This window comes from Ursus americanus, chromosome 20 (genome assembly GCF_024610735.1).
Source record: "Ursus americanus isolate L20-20 chromosome 20, mUrsAme1.1.p, whole genome shotgun sequence".
In the NCBI taxonomy this organism is placed as follows: domain Eukaryota; kingdom Metazoa; phylum Chordata; class Mammalia; order Carnivora; family Ursidae; genus Ursus; species Ursus americanus.
In genome coordinates, this window is record NC_142146.1 from 16,323,794 (window position 1) to 16,341,448 (window position 17,655).

General features: G+C 37.3%; 1 protein-coding gene across 2 annotated transcripts in view; it reads left to right on the top strand.

Annotated features, from left to right (window-relative positions):
- The first annotated feature begins 5 nt into the window (after positions 1–5).
- The window catches only part of AZI2 (5-azacytidine induced 2), a 35,192-nt gene continuing 17,542 nt past the window's right edge, over positions 6–17,655 (top strand). Inside the window, exons 1-6 of one of the 2 annotated variants that reach the window (XM_045774480.2) lie at positions 6–491; positions 12,614–12,687; positions 13,623–13,843; positions 15,510–15,635; positions 16,104–16,203; positions 17,322–17,470. In XM_045774480.2, the coding sequence (XP_045630436.1) occupies positions 12,675–12,687; positions 13,623–13,843; positions 15,510–15,635; positions 16,104–16,203; positions 17,322–17,470 (609 nt within the window). In that variant the 5' untranslated portion in view covers positions 6–491; positions 12,614–12,674. The remainder of the gene's footprint in view (positions 492–12,613; positions 12,688–13,622; positions 13,844–15,509; positions 15,636–16,103; positions 16,204–17,321; positions 17,471–17,655) is intronic. The other variant, XM_045774481.2, reaches the window with a different exon arrangement.

The following is a 17,655-nucleotide window of genomic DNA, read 5'->3' on the forward strand; positions in this document are numbered from 1 at the left end:
CAGCCGGAGGACCGCGGGAGCCCCACTTCCGGCCGTTCACTGCTCGTCCTCCCTGCCAGGCCCCATCAACAGCGCTTCCCTTCCGCGGAACACGCCATGGCCATCAGCCGGTGCGGACGCTGACGAGGCGGGAGCCGACGAGGCAGACGCCGGCGGGCCTGGGTCTCGCGCGTGTGTTGCTGGGTAACGGGCCTTCTTCGGCAGCGGCTCGGCCTCTCCTGCTTCGGCTTGTCCCTCCTTCCAGAACTTCCGGAGCCCCAGCCGACGGGCCGGGCCGCGCCGCTTGCGGCGCAGCCGAGGCTAAAGAAATGGGAATTCCTCCGCGGCGTTCCCGAAGCGGCTGCCTTCTCTGGGGAAGCGGCTGTGTCTTCGAGGAAACCGGAAGCCCGTGGTGACCCCTGGCGACCCGGTTTGTTTTCCGTCCGTTTCCAAACACTGGGGAATCGAAACTCGGCGGCCCTGGGGGCGGCCCTACGGAGCCTGTCTTCGGGGTGAGTGACTCGCTTTAGCCGGGCTAGGGGTGCGGGCGGTGCCAGGACCAACCTCCGCCGCTGTTGCTGGTTCGAGGAGACGCGTCATTTTCTTCGCAAGCCCGTGCGCCCTCCGTTGACTAGGGAGCAGCCCGCGCCTGGGCATCCCTTACTCCTGTCACCTTTTCACGCTAGCTGTTCCAGGCCCTACTTGGTCTTTCCCTTTATTTCTATTGCTTATTTTCTTTCCGTACTCTGAATTCCTGGGGTGCTTTTAGTTTTATTTCATTAATTGAGACTGCATTTATATCGAAAACGAAAGAGGGACGTGTGGCTAGGACGGGACTGTCTGGGGCAGTGGACATCACCCCCCCTCCCCCGGTCCGTTATCGAGGCTAACAGTAGATGGTCATCGTTTCTGCAGTGTCTGACCTGTATGTTTGGTATGATTTTTGATCCTTTGTTGAGTGAGTACTACATACATGCACGGTAGGTTGACTGTCGTCCGTGCAAACAAGGAACTCCCATACTCGAAGGGAGATAAAATATTCGCTAACACTGTAATATAAGTTGAAATATAAACTGCTCCAGCATGTGTTGTTGGACATCTGCTAAGATGATCGAAGACAGTGATGTTACTAGGATTGAAACTGACCTGTGACTCTTAAACATAGGAGACATTTTTTTTTTTCTACCATGGAGTTTTGAATCGGATTGCTCAAGATCTCAACGCATGATTTAAATTCTGGTTCCCTAAACATGCCATATCTGATTTCCCAACCTGTTGTGATCACTTCCTACTTCATCTGTAAATTAAGAATGATACATCACTCACAGGGTCATTAGAAAATTTTAATGCAATATTGTTTATAAAATGGGAAGATGTATACAAATGTAAGGTTTTAGTATTAGAGAGTATAGTGTAATGGGAAATGCACTGGATTAACTCAGAACATTAACTCAAGGTCTAAGTGCTGAATTTTCCACTTATTCACTTGACACTGGGCAGGAGACTAAATCTCTTCTTCATTTTCCCTATCGCTGAAATGAGAGTAATGCCTAACTCTCCAAGGCACCAATGCGTAGTTTCTAAGGGTTTCCCTGGGCTCCAGAGTCAGCTGTCTGGTTTGCATTCCTGGCTTCCTCACTTTAGAACCTTTGCCTTTCTTTCAATCCACCTGCGATAACAGGAGATTCTTGCCCACATCAGAGGCCTTAGATTTAATGAATTGTTGTGAAGAACAAATGAGATAGTTCCCCTAAAGGCTGCCGGACGTACCATAAACACTTGGTAAATATTAATTACTAACACTGAGCATTTTTATGTTTATTGAATGAAATGTGATGAAGTCTTTCATAATCCATGAATAGAACCAATGTGATTTATTTTTTTCTTCCTTGTATTTATATTCTGGATTAAGGTGTAGTTGTCTTATGGCTATTAGAGAGTAATTACTGCTAATACTAGTAACAGTGTATGTAAGTGCTCAGTTCCATTGAAATACATTACTTTATGAAAAGATTGAAAAGAAGTAGACTGCTCTTCATACGTATGCTAACCCTGAAAAAATATTATGATTCCCTAGCCATAACACTTATTTTTGGACTAGTGCAGTTTAGTGACATAGAAATGAGAGAGGAGTTTTTTATACTGTGTATCTGATGCTGAGTACATTTTGGGCATTCACTGATAGGGCATTTGAGTTCTGAAGTGCATAGATGGAATGACAGTATCATAAAAAAAGGCAATTATCCTTTCTTTATAAACTAGTTAGGCCATTCCTGCCTCTAGTTATTTAATTAAAAATAGGGAGTGAGGCACCTATGTGGCTCAGTTGGTTAAGCCTTGGACTCTTAATTTAGGCTCAGGTCATGATCTCAGGTTTGGAAGATTGAGCCTGGTATAGGGCTCCATGCTCAGTGGGAGTCTGCTTGAGATTCTCTGTCTCTCCGTCTCTCTCTGCCCCTTCCCTGTTTGCCTGTGTGCTCGGGTGCTCTTTCTCTCTCCAAAAAGAAATAAATCTTTAAAAAATATGGGGGATCGCCTGGGTGGGTCAGTCAAGTTGAGCATCTGACTCTTCGTTTCGACTCAGGTGGTGATATCTTGATATGGAGCCCAGAGTTGGGCTCCGTGCTCAGCGGGTAGTCAGTTTGGGATTTTCTCCCTTTGCCCCTCCCTCTCCCTTTAAAATAAATAAAATCTTTAAAACCAAACAAAACAGGAGTAAGTGTTGGTCCGTTTGCCTCCATAAGATTTAATGCTTGCTCCACTGTATCGTGACTGATCCTATGAAGTGGGTTAGGGATATTCTAGCTTTTCAGAGGTAGAAAGATGATGGAAATACGAGATTCAGTTCAGGAGGCAACGTAGAATAGAGGAAAGAGCCTATTAAATGGTCCTTAATTCCAACCCTACCTCTGTCACATACTGCCAGTGTGATTATAGGCAAATTAATCTCACCTCTTTGAGCTTAAGTTTCTTCATCTGTGGTGGTGATAATAACTTTTTTGCTAAGTTTGGTATGGATTTGAGGTAAGGTTTGTACTATACCATTTATTCAGTTTTTGGCAAAAATGTGAATTCCATTTATCTGTTTAGATTACCATTCTATATTTGCATTAAATTTTCCCTTCGCATTTAGGAGGGTGGCATCTTAGTAATGTAGTTCATCCTTGTCATTTTATTGGTGGGAAAATTTAGATCCAGAGAGGTAAGCCATTCAGTAATCGAAGTGGCAGATTGTAGATTAGAATCTGGGTTTTTGAATCACTGGTCAGGGTTCTTTCTACCACTGAGTTCTGCCTTTTCCACATTCTTACTGGAAAAAATCTGAATCCATGTTGTGTTGCCCCTCAGATTGTTGTATTAAGAGCACAAATTTGGAAGATAACTTATCTGGGTTTACATCCCAGCTTTGCCACTGATTACTTATATAGCTGTAGGTAAGATATTTAATTTTTTTCTAAGACTTTGCTTATAAATTAGGATAATAGTACCTACCTAAGAAGTTGGAAAATGAATTTGGAAGCACTAGTGCCTGGCATATGGTAAGTGATGAATATGGTAAATATTATGATGGATTATGACAGGATAATCATATTTTTTCCTAGAAAAGAAGATATTTCTGTGTTTTCTAGTATCTCACAAGCCAGTATATATAGCATGTCTCAACTTGGGGTCCTCTTAATGTGGGTTGTAGTAAAGATTGAAATTTAAGATTTTCTAAAATAATTCTTACAGTGTTTGATTCTTTTTTTTCTCTGTCTCTCCCTTAGCCTTACCAACTGCTCTTGTGCCTTTCAACCCACTTATCTGGCAAATTGTGCCCTTCTTTTCCCATTATCATTGCAATATTGTGATTTATAAGAAATGTGTATTTGATCGTTTAGATGACCAAAATGTATTTCTCATATATATTTGGCTTTCGTCCTTAGTTCTTGGCACACAGCTCCCAAAACTCCTGGAATTTCCTGAGTTACAGGATCATCTTTTGTGATGATATTTGGTCTCTTAACCTCTTTTACAGAGCCATGAAGGTGAAGTGAATGTCTTGTTTATTTCTAACATGCTCCTTTCTACCAAGACTGGGTTTATGTTAATGAGGTGACTTTTGGACAACGACTAAGGTTGGCAGCTGATTGCCAAGGAAACCAATCCTATAATTAGAGGGTTGAAGCTTTCAGTCCCACCAACGTTGGTTGGGGAGCAGGGGCTGAAATTTTAATCAATTACCAATGATTTAATAGTTTCTATATAAGGAAGCCTCTGTAAAAACCCAAAGAGGAGAGGGTTCAGAGAGCTTCCAGAATATTTTCACATGCCATTATACCAGCCCCATATTCCAGGACAGAAGCTGCTTTGTTCAGGATCTCACCCTATCTATCTGTATGGTCAGAAGCACAGGTCACAACTGAGGCTTACAGTTAGCATCCAAAGTAAAGGGCAGTCTTGTGGGAGCAAGCCCTTTACTTTTGGAATATGTTGCTGTCTCTTGGTAGATAGTACCAGAATGGAGTTGAATCGTAGGCTACCCGGCTGGTGTCCAGAACACTGCTTGTTGATAGTGTGGAAACATCTCCTCAACATTGGAATTGGTTGACCAGAACACCCCAGATATATTGACATTTTTGGAAATTTCATTGTTCTCAGCAATAAATGTCAACATTTTTCACCTACCCCCCCTTTTTTTTTAAGAGAGAGAGTGCACATGCAAGTATGGGAGGGGTGGTTGTGAGGAGGGGAAGGGGCAGAGAGAGAGAGAATCTTAAGCAGGCTCCACACCCAGCATGGAGACTGACGCGGGACTTGATCTCAACTCCGAGATCATGACCTGACTGAAAATCAAAGAGTCAGACACTCAATTGACTGAGCTACTCAGGTGCCCCTCACCTTAACCCTTTTTAATTCTCTTTTAATTTATACTTCTCTTATGTAAACCTCTAAGAAGAAACAGTTTAATTCCAAATATATAAAATATTTGCATGATTATATGGATATATTTCCTATAGGTAAATATATCTGATTCTCCTATACTACTGTGATGAGAGAGGTAATAAATATGAATTTGTTTTCTATACTATTAAAAACAAAGTCTCCATGCACAAGTTGGGTGATAATACAGAAGTGACCAGGACCATAAATGTTTGAGAATACTAGTTATAATTGGAATTCTGTAAATCACATAGTAGCCACTTAACACTGTAGAGTAGTGGCTCTCAAATTGGTTAGGGACTTAATATCACAAGGGATGATTATTGAAAGTTCAGTTTGGCATTTTCACCCCAGATATATCGACTTCCATAGTTCTGCAGTGCCATCTAGCAATCAGTATTTTTTTAATTGTTTTCCATTATCATTTTATTTATTTATTGAAATGTAGTTAACAATGTTACATTAGTTTCAGATGTACAACATGAGGATTTAACAACTGTATACATTATGCTGTGCTTACTACACATGTAGCTACCATCTGTCACCATACAATGCTATTACAGTATCATTGACTATATTCCCCATGCTGTACCTTTCATCCTGTGACTTATTCATTCTGTAACTGGAAGCCTGTACCTCCCACTCCCCTTCATTTTGCCCACCCCACTTCCCTTCCCCTATGGCAGCCATCAGTTATTGGTATTTCTGCTTTTGTTTGTTCTTTTGTTCTGTTTTTTAGAGACTGCATTTAAGTGAAAGCATATAGAATTTGTCTTTGTATGACTTCACTTAGCATGATCCCCTTTAGGTCTGTCTGTGTTGTTGCAAATGGCAAGATCTTGTTCTTTTCTATGACTAAGTAATATTCCATTGTGTGTGTACCATATCTTCATTATCCATTTATCAGTGGACTCTTAGGTTGCTTCCATATCTTAGCTGTTGTAAATAATACTGCAGTAAACATAGGGGTGCATATATCTTTTCAAATTAGTGTTTCCATTTTTTTTAAATTACTGAATCATATGGTTTTTCTATTTTTAATTTTTTGAGGAACCTCCATACTGTTTTCAAAGTGGCTACACCAGTTTACATTCCCACCAGCAGTGTACTAGGGTCTCTTTTTCTCTGCATCCTTGTCAACACGTAATTTTTTCTCTTGATAGTAGCTCTTCTGACAGTTGTAAGGTGATATATCATTATGGTTTTGATTTGCATTTTCCTAATGATGAGTTATGTTGAGCATCTTTTCATGTGTCTGTTGGCCATCCGTATGTCTTCTTTGGACAGATGTTTGTTCGGGTCCTGTGCCCATTTTTTAATCATATTATTTGGGTTTTGTTAGTGTTGAATTATATAAATTCTTTATATATTTTCAATATAAACTCCTTATCAGGTATGTCATTTGCCAGTATCTTCACCCATTCAGTAGGTTGTCTTTTAGTTTTGTTGGTTGTTTCTTTTGCTGTGCAGAAGCTTTTTATTTTGATGTAGTCCCAGTAGTTTATGTTTGCTTTTGTTTCCCTTTCCTGAGGAGACATACCTAGAAAAATGTTGCTAAGGCCAATGACAAAGAGATTGCTGCCTGTGTTGTCTTCTGGTTTTATGGTTTCAGGTCTCACATTTAGGTCTTCAATCCATTTTGAGTTTATTTTTGTGTATGGTGTAAGAAAGTGGTGCAGTTTCATTCTTTTGCATATAGCTTTCCAATTTTCCTAATACTGTTTGTTGAAGAGATTTGTCTTTTCCCCATTGCATATTCTCGCCTCCCTTGTCATAGATTAATTGACCATATAGGCATGGGTTTATTTCTCGGTTCTCTATTCTGTGTCTGTTTTTGTGCCAGTGCCATAGTGTTTTGATTACTCCAGCTTTGTAGTGTATCTTGGAATCTGGGATTGTGATACCTCCAGCTTTGTTCTTCTTTCTCTAGATTGCTTTGGGTATTCGGGGTCTTTTGTGGTTCCATACAAGTTTTAGTATAATTTGTCTAGTTCTGTGAAAGGTACTCTTGGTATTTTGATAGGGATTGCATTAAATCTGTAGATAGTTTTGGGTAGCATGAACATTTTAACAGATTGTTGTACCAGTCTGTGCACATGGAGTATCTTTCCATTTGTTTGTGTCATCTTCATTTTTTTTTCATCAGTATTTTATAGTTTTCAGAATACAGGTATTTCACTTACTTGGTTAAGTTTATTCCTGGGTATTTTATTATTTTTGATGTAGTTGTAAATGGGATTGTTTCCCTAATTTCTTCCTGCTACTTCATTATTAGTGTATAGAAATACGGCCGATTTCTATATATTGATTTTGTGTCCTGCAACCTTACTGAATTCATTTATCAGTTTTAGTAGATTTTCGGTGGAGTTTTTTCAGGTTTTCTCCATAGAGTATCTGTCCTCTTCAAGTAGTGATAGTTTTGCTTCTTCCTTACCAATTTGAATGTGTTTTCTTTTTCTTGTCTGATTGCTGTGGCTGCCATTGCCAGTACTGTGTTGAATAAAAGTAGTGAGAGAGGACATTCCTTGGCTTGTTCCTGACCTTAGGGGAAAAGCTGTCTGTTTTTTACCCTTGAGTATGATGTTAGCTATGAGTTTTTCTATATATGACCTTTATAATGTTGGGGCGTGTACCTGCCATACCTACTTTATTGAGGGTTTTTATCGTGAATGGATATTGAATTTTGTGCCTGTGTCACCTTTGCAATGAGGCTTGAGCTGTAGTGGACCACTCACCAGGGGTGTCCCAGTGTGGATTAGGGGCCTGAAACTCACTGAGGTGATAGGCTAGCTAGGGCACCTGGACTCTGATCCTGTCTACATTATCAAGGTGGAAGAGGAATGTAGACTGTGGCACTCACTAGTCTCCTGACCCAGAGAGAGTTCCAGCAGCTTTGGCTTGTTCCTTTATTTTTTATAGCCCTTATAAACACATGGCTCTTCCTCCCCCCCTCCCCATCACAGAGCAGAGGAATCTCCTTATGGTCTCCCATAGTATCCCTCCCCACTGCGGTTTGCAGTGGCCACGGTGGGGCTTCCCTTTGTTGCCATGTCTCTGTTTCTCTTGCCATTCTCTGTGTCTGGCCTCAGTTCTTCAGGAGTGATTGCTCTGTAAATACATGTAGATTTAGTTTGTTCCTAAAGGAGTTGAGTTCAGGATCTCTGTGTCACCATCTTGGGCCAGAAGCAGCAATCAGTATTTTTTTTTTTTTTAAAGATTTTATTTATTTGGCAGAGAGAGAGACAGCCAGAGAGAGAGGGAACACAAGCAGGGGGAGTGGGAGAGGAAGAAGCAGGCTCCCAGCAGAGCAGGGAGCCCAATGTGGGGCTCTATCCCAGGACTCTGTGATCACGCGTTGAGCCGAAGGCAGACCCTTAATGACTGAGCCACCCAGGGACCCCCAACGATCAGTATTTTGAAGAGAACTCCCAAGTGATTCTGAGGCACTGCTCCACATCTCAGTTTGTCAAACATTGCCCTAGGTCCTCTCCAGTTTCTTAGAATGTTCTTGAAAAAGACATTGTGTGGCATATTGCTGTAGAATATATTTATTATTGATTTTTATGATCAAGAGAGGTCTGCTTAATCTTTGGGTAATATTTTTGATACTTGTTGAGTTTTAAAGTTAATGCGCTCAATTCCTGCTAGATTTACCTTTAAAATATTAGCTAGTCCTTTAATGATTCTAATCTTGATAGTAATATTCTGTGTATGACACTTTTTAAAATTTCTTTTTTATTTCAATTCTATTTAATTGAGAGAGAGAGTGCGCAAGGGAGCATGAGCAGGGGGGAGGGGCAGAGGTAGAGGGAGAAGCAGAGGCCCCACTGAGCAGGGAGCCTGATGTGGAATTCAGTGCCAGGAGCCTGGGATTGTGACTTGAGCAGAAGGCAGAGGCTTAACCAATTGAGTTACCCAGGCCTTCGTGCTTATGACTCTTTTTAAAGATGAAAGTAAGCACATGCTTGTTATTTTAAGGTAGTTTAAGTTACAATAAATAAGGTTAGATCAGTATAGGATAAGTTTTCCCAAATGTTAGATGTTAAAACTGGCCTAGTCTAGTTTGTTAAGTATAATAATAGCCAGTTAAGCTTTCATCATTTATCCAGAAAATCCAACTTCCTGAGCTGGTAACTTTGGATACTCATGAAGAGACATTTCATCACAACGGAAGCATATAAAACTGAATCATTCTATACTGTGAGGCAGATTACTGCAGCTCCCTTTACTTCTCTAAAGAAATAAGGTTGAGAAAGGATGCTTACATAAGCAATAAAAGCATAGCCTACTTTGTTAATTTGCTAGCAGTTTTCCTTTCAGTATAATAATTTATGTAACGGGATAGCTGCCTTGTATTTTTCGGAACCTTTCTAAGATATCATTTTCTTTGGCCTTGCAGCTTTTAATCTCTTTAAGCCCAGTTTGTACAGAGTAATATAAGCATTAGTACTTCTGATACTTTTGTGATTTCACATTTATTTTTGCAAAGATAGTAATCAAATTTTCCTTTTTCATTTTACAGCAAATTTAAAATACAGTTATTTTAAAACATTAAAACTGCATGCATATCTGTGATGCTAGTAGGTTTTATCTTGGGTGTGTTTTATTTATTTTTTCTTAAGATTTTATTTTTAAGTAATCTACAGCCAACATGGGGCTTGAACCTACAACCCCAAGATCAAGAGTTGCATGCTCTACCAACTGAGCCAGTCAGCCAGGCACTTCTTGGGTGTGTTTTAATGTATGGCTATTTCTCATGTAATTTTTAGGACAGATAAGCAATTTTCATGCTGCTTTCCAGTGCATTCCAAGTCATGTTTATAGTATAATAATTAAATATATAGAATAATAGTATAAAACTTGGAAGAAGCTTTTATATCCAAATAATATTTTCTCATATTTGGGGAGAGGACATCATATACAACTTTTTAGTGATTTAAAAATAAATCATTTTTACTTTAGACAATAGATTTAAATATATAAAATAAGCCAGTCTCACTACTCATTTTGTGCTAAAAAAGACCAGTTATCATACTTGAGTATGTGACATTTTTACATCAGTATACCTCCTTCCATCTAAGGTACTTGAAAACCTTCCAAGGGGTTCCTAGTTTTGTGGTTTGTTCTTTCTTTTTTTCTAAGATTTTATTTATTTTAGAGAGAGTGCGCACGCATGTGTGCATACATGAGTTGGGGGGGGTGCAGAGAGAGAGGGAGAGAAGTAGAGGATTCCCTGCTGAAGGGGGAGAGCAGGGATCTCAGGAATCTGAGATTAGGACCTGAGCTGAAATCAAGAGTCAGATGCTTAACCAAGCCACCCAGGTGCCCCCTAGTTTTGTAGTTCTTGATGAATTTAAATACGTGAAAGATTCACGGAGGAGAGAAATATTAGTAGTGCAGTCTCTGAAATCCAGGTGCTTGTGCTATTTAATAATCATCTGATCTTGGCTAAGCTCTGTAACCTCCCCAGGCCCCAGTTTTCTTATCTGTGAAATGATTACAGTAAGATTTTTCTACCTCAGGGTAGCCATGAGAATGAAAGGGGATAATATTTACAAAATACTCAGCACAATATTAAGTAGTTCATTTGGGTATAGATATATTTTACAAATGTCGTGTAGGTATTCTTCACATTCTTGAATCATGTTTGGATTTATCTTGAATTCCACAGAATAAGGACCAAATTCTATAGACTCTCTACATAAAAGACACCTCAGTTTGTTTCTGTTAGGTTTTTTTTTTTTAATTTCACATCTTGCCGTTTCCCTTTTCATACCTTCTTCTCACACTTTCAGGCCTTCGAACTTGTTTCCCCTGCTGGAAGTTACAAGTACAGTGAAAATCACCATCCTTTTCACCTAGAGTATGGGACTAAGAGTCCTTTGATTTTTTTTGTGATACCTTCTTTCAAAACCACTCCTTCTCCCCAACCCTCAATTCCCATAGCATTTTCTCTTGTTTCAAATATATTACTTATCTTTATGGTATGATAATTATTTTACTGCACAGCTGTCTTCCACACTGGGTTTTCCTTCCTGAGTAGGTGATTATTTCATGATAAAAATGAATAGAAAATCACACAGCTGAGCTAGTTAGAACTTTGTGTAAACAAAGTTCTAGCATCCATGTAAAAGCATCCATGCTCTGATCCTTAAAGTGCACAATCAGTGGGACATCTCTTTTGACTGTGTAGAGCAGTTTATGCTTATTTCTTGTTTTTCAAGTGTCTTTAGGGGGGAAAAAATTATCCCAGTTGAATAAATCCTGCCCATTTGGTTGAATATTAAGGTATGAGAAATCATGTGTCTAAAATGGGCACAATTTTACCTCCTCTTAAACTATACTACATCCTACCACTTAACTAGCCAACTGTACTTACTCTACTTGTTGAGCTTTTAAGGTATAATGTGTATGAGAAAGAGTCTTTTATGGAGATATACATGTATACTTACAGTTTGCAGTATGGTAGTAATCCATACTTTTCTTTTGGAAAGGAAATGTTGACATGTTGTCTATCAGCAGCGTGATTGGTATGATGTTTGCTGTTACTTTGGAATAGAGTTGAATTCAGAGAGGAAAAAGTAAACCCCTTTAAAAGAAGGAAAATTTTTCTCCATCACTAGAACAAAGAGAGCTTCCACCAGAAGCAGCAGGAATTAATTATGGTTCTGACGATCTGCCACCTTTTTTGGGATATGTAGGTAGCATAGTCCTTTCTTACTTTTGGACTTTCTTAATAGGGTGGGAAAGATTCTAATTTAGTAGGAGCTGTCCCGTGTGGTTAGAAATTTTTAAGTTCGTGTTGCTGAAGACTGAATGGTAGGTTTCACCTATTCATTGTAATGCACACATTCATTTTTGCCTACCTTTCCTATAATCCTAGATATAAACAAATTGCTAAATATACCAAACTGACATTAGTTGAGAACAATTGGGAACTTTCCGTTATAAAAATCAGTAAAGCAAAAATACAATGATAGGAGACTGGAATCAGAAAAAACATGCACTTTTCCTTAGTATTCATATTGTCTGAAATAAAGCAAATGAACTAACTTGACAGGCATTGATAGTTACAGGGAGGGAGGTCAGAAGTTTTGGAGAAAAGCGGGCATAGTAAAACATGGATCCTGTGGCTTAATCACCTATGTTTACATCTCATTATTTAATATTTTACTTGGGAAAATTACTTAAATTCCTTCTACCTCAATTTCCTCACCTATCATATTCTTGGAACAGTGACTGCCACAGTAAGCAATCAGATGTCATTCCAAACAAGGAACAGTAAATAAAAATTGTTTTTCATTAATCATTAATATAAGATACATGAAATTCCATTGATAGTCTTTATTTAGAATGCTGTATTTGATATTTTATTTCAAACTAACAAGTATTTAAAAGGATTTTTTAGGTTCTCTTATGACTGGCAGTCCCTCTTACTCTGTTTTTCCCATGAGGTTTTAAAAGATTTCAGCTACAGGGGCACCTGGGTGGGGCAGTCATTGGGTGTTTGCCTTCGGCTCAGGGCGTGATCCCGCGTTCTGGGATGGAGCCTCACATCAGGCTCCTCCCCTGGAAGCCTGCTTCTTCCTCTCCCACTCCCCCTGCTTGTGTTCCCTATCTGGCTGGCTGTCTCTATCTCTGTCAAATAAATAAATAAATAAAATCTTAAAAAAAAAAAAAAAGATTTCAGCTACAGTTTCTCCTTCCATAGTGTTTTTCAGGAACATTATTCTCAGATGGGGAAGTAATGCTGAACCTAACAGCAAAAGTAGATGTACAGAGCAAGTAAGTTCACTAACTACTGAAATAACTGATTTCTCTTAGGCTTTCGAGTTAGAGTTTGATTTGAATTCTACACTATCGATTCTTCATTTAATAGCCAATATTTATTGGGTATCTTACACACAATGATGAGTTGAGGACACAGTGATGAGCAAAACAGACATAAACTTTATCTTCACAGAGCTAACTAACATCTGCTAGCTTTAACTTGGGCAAATTACCTTTTTGATCCTATAAAACGTAGATGATACCTACCTCATAGAATTGTTTGGATGAATTTAAATGAGATAATATTAAAAGAATGTAGTGCATGATACTGGGACATGGTGAGTACTGAAATGTTAATTCCTTTGCCTCCTATTGCAAATGGACAACAAACAGTTAATGGGATGGAAAGAATATAGTGGAGGATGCATTGAAACTTCTGTAATAGTCTTGTAATGAATTGTACTCAGGAGAGTTTTCGAAAATTTATAATTTGGGAAGTTACAAAACTTGCTTACTTAAATCTGAAAGTGGAAATGATGGTAAGGCAGAAATATGTGGGTATAAAATATTTAAAACTTTTTTATCCTATAAAAACAATGTTTTACAACTTTTTCTAAAACTAATAATAGCTTAGGTTGGTTTCAGATGCTTTATAGGTATCAACTCATTTAATATTCTTAAGAACTCTGTAAAGTAGTTGCTATGATTTCTTTATAAATAAGGAAACAAAGGCAGAGAGATTAAGCGCAAAGTCTCACTGACACTAAGTAGTGCTTGGATGCAACTCCTAGAATCTGGTTCTAGACTCCATACTCTTCACCACTATGTTATGCTGCCTCCAAAAGAAATAGGAGTTTTTAACATTGCCTCAGTATTCTCATTATTCTAAATACATCTTTTCCTGCTCATTTATTCACTGAGACATTTTTCTTTTATATTCTTTTAAAAAGCTGTCATGGATGCACTGGTAGAAGATGATATCTGCATTCTGAATCATGAAAAAGCACATAGGAGAGACACAGTGACTCCAATCTCAATATATTCAGGAGATGAGTCTGTTGCTTCACATTTTGCTCTTGTCACTGCATATGAAGACATCAAAAAACGACTGAAGGATTCAGAGAAAGAGAACTCTTTCTTAAAGAAAAGAATAAGATTTTTAGAAGAAAAGGTAATTATTATCTTTATTTTATGACTTAAAGAATAATTCAGAATACTTGAATTTTTAAATATTTTTCTATCCTGTCTTCCCTGTTTGTACTAAGTTGCCAAGGATAACTCACAGCTAGTCTCAAAACCCAGTACTTCTTATACTGTGCTTCATAGGTCATGTACATGGTGAATATCTGTAGAATAGGATTTGGAATATATTTTTGGAATATATTTTTCTTGGAACATTTTTTTCTTGTTTCAGATTGCCTTACCTTCACGAGCTGTATTTTATTCAAGATTTTTAAATTTTTGCAAAAAGTGTATGCCAAAAAAGGAAATTAAATGTCAAAGGAGTAAGCTCCTATAACATTGTTCTAATATATAAAAACGTCTTCACCAGGACTGACATCTTCTTTACCTCAACATTCTCTTTTGTTTTTGAACACACAAAATAATGCTTTTAACTGATAAATTAAGGTCTTCTGTTTACCTTTCTCATGCAGAAACCTGACACTCTTAAATGTTATAAATATATAAGCTGATTCCATTATAAATCATCATATCTAGTTGGCTTTTTGTACTGTGAAATCTTCATCACTCATCCTTTTTTTTTTTTTTTGAGTTTTAAAGTTTTTTTTTGTTTGTTTTTTGTTTTTTTAAGATTTTATTTATTTATTTGACAGAGATAGAGACAGCCAGCGAGAGAGGGAACACAAGCAGGGGGAGTGGGAGAGGAAGAAGCAGGCTCATAGCAGAGGAGCCCGATGTGGGACTCGATCCCAGAACGCCGGGATCACGCCCTGAGCTGAAGGCAGATGCTCAACCGCTGTGCCACCCAGGCGCCCCTTGAGTTTTAAAGTTTTAACTTAGTTTTATGTTTCTTCAGATTAGGTCAATGTATTTGTATTTTATAAACAGCAACTTCCCCAAAGGGGAAGGAAATGGATTCTTAGCTGCCAAGGAAATGAATTATCTTGTTATAAAAACTTCAGGATGGGCTTGGTAGAGTTTGATTCAACTAGGAGAAATAAGAGAAAGGAAGTCAGTTGTAAAAATCATCATAATTTCTTTATATTCATATACATTGTCTTTAATGCTAATCAAATTTGTGATACAATTGGATAGCGTGAGAAAAGGTAACATTTTGGAGCTTGTAGTTATGCTTATTTTAAAATTAAGTAGAAAAATGTGATTTGGTGTAGTTAACATTGGAAATATTTCTGTACTTTGTGACCAACAATCCTATAATTTCTATTCTGGAATAATACAGTATTTAATGAACTATCACATTTATTCTTTAAAAAGTCAAGTATACCTTAATTTGGTATTTTTTTTTGATGATGGAAATGAAATACTAGCTTGGAAAACACCTAAGTACTATAAAAGAATGATGTACTGTTTTAGTATGATGAATTAATATATGTTATAAACCGAAAAAATACCGATTAAGTAAAAGCATAAAATAGAAGACTTTAAAAATATTTACCTGTAATTTTTTTGCTTTCTTAATCAGTAAGGCTTACTTGTTGAAAGTGAAACTTCAGTTCACTTAATTAGAGTCCAGTCTTTATCCCTGCATTACAAAGAAAAGTAAGGTGTGGAGCTAGCAAAAGACTGGCTTCTTTTTTATGTTTGTTTTGTAGAATACCTTCTTTAAGCTTTCCCTTCTAATTTTATACCTTTAGCTTATAGGAGCTCGATTAGATGAAGAAACAAGTTCTGTGGGACGTGAACAAGTAAATAAAGCCTATCATGCATATCGAGAGGTTTGCATTGATAGAGATAATTTGAAAAGCAAATTGGATAAAATGGTAAGTTGGTTTGAAAACAGTCTCTATGTATTGCAAATAAGTTTGCTTCTTCAGGAAGTTTAAAATTAGAAATAAGAGAAATCTTTACATTTATTAAATAAAAAATTGAAAACATACATCCTTAGGGCAAAAATAGGAATTTTTAATGCTGATATTTATAACTTATTTCTGTACAAAATATGTGTGTATGTAATGATGTTTAGGAATTAAGTATATCTAACACCACTAACTTATTTTGAAAAATCATGACATGGTAGAATTTCTCAATGTGTTTTTAAAAGAAAAAAAGCCAGTGAGTATGTTCTAAGTTTGAAAAAGAAAGAAGGAGATTAGTGAAAAACTGGGTTCATTTTCCCACCTTGCTTTTTAAAGGCCTAAGTCTGTTTTTTTCATCTACCTGAAAATTAATATATATATCAACCTATAGATTTTATTGAATGTAATTTGGCATTTTCCCTACTTAACTAGAATAAAGACAACTCTGAATCTTTGAAAGTATTGAATGAACAGCTACAATCTAAAGAAGTAGAACTCCTCCAGCTAAGGACAGAGGTGGAAACTCAGCAGGGTATGCCACTTATTTGTTACAAATATTATAATGGAATCAATATAATTTTCCATTTATGTGTTATATCCATTATCGGTTTTCTGTATCTGTATGCTAAGGCCTTAACTTATTTTATAATTTTAGGCTTACATTAATTTCTCTGATCTGCTTTCACCAAAATTCAACTCCTTTAACTTTTCCTTAGATATAAATTGCATTTTTCCTAGAGAAAATTTGATGGTTTTTATTCAGGGCTAATTTGTGATGAAGTAGATGAAGAAAGTAGAACTCCATCCTTGTCAGAACATCTTGCCTGCTGGTATGTCCGGCTCTTCCTTACAGCTGAACTTTTGCCAGCTGAACTTTTGCCAGCTATTAGACACACTGTCATGGAGTAGTTACGATTATTTTTTCTTTTTTTAAATTTCTGAAGGTTGTTAAAATGTGCAGATGAGATGCTGGAGTGAATAATTAGTTCTGGAGCATATTGCTATTGGTCTGTTCCCATGAACATTCTGATGAGACAAGCTGAAGAGTAGGCCTCTGAGAGAGACCTTTTGATAAAAGTTTGAGACAAGCTCTCTTACAGTAGCTGGTTGGGGCTTTCTCTAGGTAGACTAAAGAACTAAGTCAAAGGTAAATCAGTATCCAGTTGTATTGAGTTTCTGCAGTAGATGTTTATGAGTAAATTGTTTTGATGTCATGTTCTAGGCCTGATGGTCATACTTTATACTCTGAGGGGACTAGATGGAGTAGAGACGTGAGCTTCAGTTTCCTCACTTCATTTAATTTTTATCAGTGTCTTAACCTTGACTTATGTATTATTGACTTGTCAACAGTTTTAGCATGTGTTTGATTAGTGTTGTATATTTTAAAGTTCCAGACTGACAAACTTGTACTTTAACCTAAACAGAAAATCAGGGATAGTAATGATTAATACATTCTGAAACAAGATTGGTAGGTTTCTTATTCTCATTAGCATAGATTTTCAAAAGTAATTACTGTTTTTAAAAAACTGTTAGTTGTGCATGTTTTATATTCGTTTTTGTATTATCTACATTTTACTGGTATAACCTTTATGGAATTGCAACAAATGTAGAAGGCAGAAATAACCATTTTAATGTCCATCCTTTTTTTAGTGATAAGGTATTTAAATCCACCTTCATCAAACTGGGAGGTGGAAAAGTTGAGCTGTGACCTGAAGATCCATGGTTTGGAACAAGAGCTGGAACTGATGAGGAAAGAATGTAGTGACCTCAAAATACAGCTACAAAAAGCCAAACAAACGGTACTACAGAATTATTAAATTGAGAAATTCAATATTCTGTGTATGTTATCTATAGGATTTATAACTAAGGATTAAATCATAGAGTTAACGTATATTATAACTACCTCAAGAGTTACATTCTCTGAAAAATTTATCCTTATCTTCCTTTTTAATCATTTTGTCTAAAATCTGATATACTGTATACT